The sequence below is a fragment of the Microtus ochrogaster genome, chromosome 15 (genome assembly GCF_000317375.1).
Source record: "Microtus ochrogaster isolate Prairie Vole_2 chromosome 15, MicOch1.0, whole genome shotgun sequence".
NCBI lineage: Eukaryota > Metazoa > Chordata > Mammalia > Rodentia > Cricetidae > Microtus > Microtus ochrogaster.
In genome coordinates, this window is record NC_022017.1 from 1259334 (window position 1) to 1263291 (window position 3958).

The 3958-nt window shown below is 49.8% G+C and overlaps 1 protein-coding gene across 1 annotated transcript; it reads right to left on the reverse strand.

Moving 5' to 3' along the window:
• Nucleotides 1-214: 214 nt before the first annotated feature.
• Hoxc8 (homeobox C8) lies at nucleotides 215-3618 on the reverse strand. The gene is made up of 2 exons (XM_005353793.3): nucleotides 3183-3618; nucleotides 215-1838 (listed from the first exon to the last, which is right to left on the reverse strand). The coding sequence occupies exons 1-2, from the start codon at nucleotides 3616-3618 to the stop codon at nucleotides 1546-1548; spliced, it is 729 nt and encodes a 242-aa protein (XP_005353850.1). The 3' UTR covers nucleotides 215-1545.
• Between the last annotated feature and the right edge of the window lie 340 nt (nucleotides 3619-3958).

Genomic DNA, 3958 nt, shown 5'->3' on the forward strand with positions numbered 1-3958 from the left:
AGACTTTCCCCCTTCCTTAACCCTTAACTGTCAGTCACCTGCCCTCCTGTCTCCCTACTCTCTCCACCCCATTCCCAAGTTCCACCACTCAAATCAGATCAGGGTAGGGCCTTTTGCAGAGCTGGGGAAGGGAATAAGGAGGGAGGAGTAGGAAAAGGGGGGAGTTACAGAGAAACAGCAAGTCTTTCCAGCTTCAATTTCTTCTTTCATTTTTTTATTATGACTCACTTATACAATACAAAGTACTTGGACCAGGAACAGGGCTTTCAGGACACAAAATCTACATTCATAGCTGGACATAAAGACAAATGACCAAAAATTATTATTATAGATATATTTTAACATTTTTTTCCTTTCGAGCACGTTGCATAAACAGAGAATTCAAGACAGTAACTATGCATTCAGTGCGGTTTGGTTCTACTCTACTGGGGTTAGAAGCACAATGAAAGCGCACAAGACCAGCGGGCTAGGCAGTCTCAGTTGTTGGGGTTTTTTTCTTAGTGAAATAAGCAGCAACAGACAACAACAAAACCGCATTACAAATACTCTCAAAGCAGGATTTCTTTCTATAGGTAGTGATAAAATACATTGAAGGTTTGTTTTTTTTTCTTTTTTCTTTTTTTTTTTCTGTTTTTACCTCCTTTAGTAGGATTTTTTTCTCTTTCTCTCCCCTCCTCCAAGATTATTGCAGGTTCCCTTTAGGTAGTATATTAAAGTTTTTTATCAGCATATTGTCTTCATGATTATGGTGATTTCTGAGCACAAACACTAAGACAGCTCAGAGGAAGCTGGGCCCAAAGAACAGAAATCAATCAGCAAGGACAGGCAAGGAAGAAGGCTTGGGCCCAATGACTATGGCATGGATAGGTAGGATTTTAGAGACCACTGCAGGCCCCTCTTTACACCTCAGTAAGGGGGTGGATAGATTCTTAGGTTCCTGGAGAAAGTCAAGGGGGTTTTCTAAGGAAGGAGCCTCAGAGAGGGAGGGAATCTTCTTTGCTATCTTTTATTTCTTTTAACAGTTTTTCCCTTTCATTCCCCTTTCTTCTGCTTTTTTTCTTCTTTCCTTTTCTTTCAAAAAAGAAGTTAATTCAGTACTCTGATTCCTAGCATACAAGCCAAGCCAAGAACCATCTTCCACATCTTCAGGCGGATTCCCTTTAAAATAAATACCAGAGAAGCAATGAGTGGGAGGGTGGGGAGAAGTGGGTGTGTGATAAGGCTTAGACCTTAAAGTTCAGGAAGGACTTGGAAGCTGGAAGCAAGGACAAGTGAGGGTGAGCTAAGCAAGAAGTGGAGCAGAACTTTTCCTTGTGTCTAGGTCTTCCCACCCCCCCCCTGGCCCCCAAACAGATAAGGAGCAGGGGAAGTCCAAAGGTAATAAAAGCAGAGCTGCAAGTATCTGACAGGTAGTTAGAGCAGTGAGTGCCATTCTATTCTCTATAAAAGCAAATGACAGTCGTAAACTTCTCAATTTATCTGCTACCATAAAACGAAACTTCAAGGGAGTAGCTGGGGGGGGGGAGATTTTCTCTCTCTTTTTTCCTAGTCCTTATTTTCTTCCTTTTCCTCTTCTTCTTTCTCCTCTTCCTCATTCCCTTCTTCCTCCACCTTCTCCTCATCTCGGGCCCCAGGCAATTTGTCCTTGTTGTTCTCCTTTTTCCACTTCATCCTTCGATTCTGGAACCATATCTTCACTTGTCTTTCGGTCAGTCCCAGGGCGTGAGAGACTTCAATCCGGCGCTTTCGTGTCAAATAAGGATTAAAGAGAAATTCCTTCTCTAGTTCCAAGGTCTGGTACCGGCTGTAAGTTTGTCGTCCACTGCGCCGCCCAGGAGCTGGACAGAACAGAACCCCAGTCTGGTTATATCTGGTTTGAGGATGCTCCATTCCCCCCCAACTACTCTGCTTCCCACAAAGCTCCCCCCTTCTTCTCAGTTTTTCCTCCAGCCAGTGAGGCTGCCCGCAGAAGACAAGCAAGGGCAGGAAAAGTTTCCATACATGTTTTGGTTTGATTTTCTTCACCTTAGGAGGTGGGTGAAGGTGAGGGACAGGGAGGTAGCTGTCTGAAAAGTAGGGGCTTGTTGGGGACAAGGGAACCTCCAGGGTCCTTCAGGCCTCCAGCTTGGCCCTTACAGCTTTGTTTACAAGTACAGAGTGGCATTTAGTAAGCCGGCCTAGGGACACAATCTGCTTCCAAGAAAAAGGAAAAGGGCTGGGGTTAGAGGAGAGGGGTTTCTGTCCACTGCCCCTGCCTTGCCTATCTCTGCCTAATGCTTTTCCAATAAGAGAAATAATTGATCTCCTGGAATGTAACGCAGCTCTGCCTGATTGCTAACTGGAGACCAACAAATAAATCAAGGGCCATCCCTGCTGGAACTGTTGTTTTTGCTTCCCCCTGTACTTCGAAATTGAGCCATGAGGGGCCACCCTTGGAGGGCCTCATAACCTGAGCAGCTTTCCAAGAAACCCCATAGATCTTGACTGGGGGATAAACTGACTAGCCCCTAGACCCCAGAGGCCCCTACTTTGTATAGCCCCTCTCTCTTCTGGAGCATTGATTTTCTGCTCAGGCATTCAGTCTTCTCTCCAACAGGAGGAAGTAAAAAAAAAAAAAAAGTTGGGGTAATGGCCTTCAGGCTGCTTCTCTGAGAGGAAGAAGTGGAGACCCCAAAGAGTCAGAGAGCCTGCCCTTAGGTTCTTGCCCCTCTCTCTGGCCAGAGGGAGACAGTAAAGGGTCTTTCTTTTACCCAATGTCTGGCCACTGTCTTGGAATGGCTGTCTTTCTGTCTTTGGGAAAACTGGCTACCGCTCCCAAAGGCTAATAACCCTAGTTTACTCTGGGTGTTCTTGTCAGCCACCTCCCCAACTTTGACTTTAGAGATGGGGAGAGAGAGAGAGAGAGAGAGAGAGAAGGAATGGAGGAAATGTTTTTTAGCCCCTTTGCACCCACATATCACCTTTCCCCCACCTTCACCCCAACACTCACAATATCTCAGGTGTCCCCCGCCCCACACCCAGCCAAACCTTTTTAACCTCCAGGAACCCACCCAGGCACTGGAGCGGAGTGGAAGAGACCCCCAAAGCCAGGAAGGAAAGCAAGGGCAGACAAAAAGGAGGCGAGGGAGGGGGAAGACCCCGGAGCGCGGGAGACCAAGGGGGAAAGAGAAAAGGCTTCTCACCGTGGGGTCTCATCCATGGAAACATGAGGCTGGGAGACGAGTTCTGATTTAAGTGGCCTTGTCCTTCGCTACTGTTAGTGTTGGCGGAGGATTTACAGTCGGGATATTGCACCACGCTCGCCTCTTGCTGAGCCCCATAAAGGGACTGTCTGGGGAGCGCCTCGTAGCCATAGAATTTGGAGGCGTCTCCGTGGCAGCTCAACGAGCACGGGTTCTGCTGGTAGCCCGAGTTGGAGATGCCGGAGGTGCCGTGGTGGAAGAAGTCTTGGACATGGTGCGAGGCATGCTGGAAGCCGGGCGCCGAGCCTCCGGGCCCGTACACCAGCGCATGGCTCCTGCCCACGCTCTGAGGGAACCGGCAGTCGTAATAGGCCGGTTCCAGGGACTCGCCGCCTTTGTATTTGGAGAACAGGGGGTTGACGAAGTAGGAGCTCATGCTGGGCACATGAAAACCTGCGGCCCCCTCCCCTTGGCTCACGCTCCCCCGCCCGGTATCCCCAAAACTCCCCTCCCCCCGGGACCGAACCCCCAAGCTGGCCGGCTCCCCCGGGCTGGACTGCTGGGCTGGGGGCTGGGCAGGTGGGGGCGCGGTGCCGGCTGAGGGCTCGGGCGGCGGCGGCTCTGTTCACTGTCGGTAGGTAGAGCGCGCGCTCACTTAGCTCTTTCCTCTAACAGCCCAGGCGAATTCCTCAGACTCCCGGCGGTGGCGGCGCTTACACGCGATTCGCGTTCATCAATCCACGACATGAAGACAGGCGAGCGAGCGAGCGAGCGAG

Coding starts and splice junctions, on each gene's coding strand:
- Hoxc8 (XM_005353793.3), bottom strand. CDS start 3,618: ATGAGCTCCTACTTCGTCAACCCCCTGTTCTCCAAATACAAAGGCGGC. Junction 1,839..3,182: donor TCCATGGATGAGACCCCACG/GTGAGAAGCCTT, acceptor TGTTCTGTCCAG/CTCCTGGGCGGCGCAGTGGA.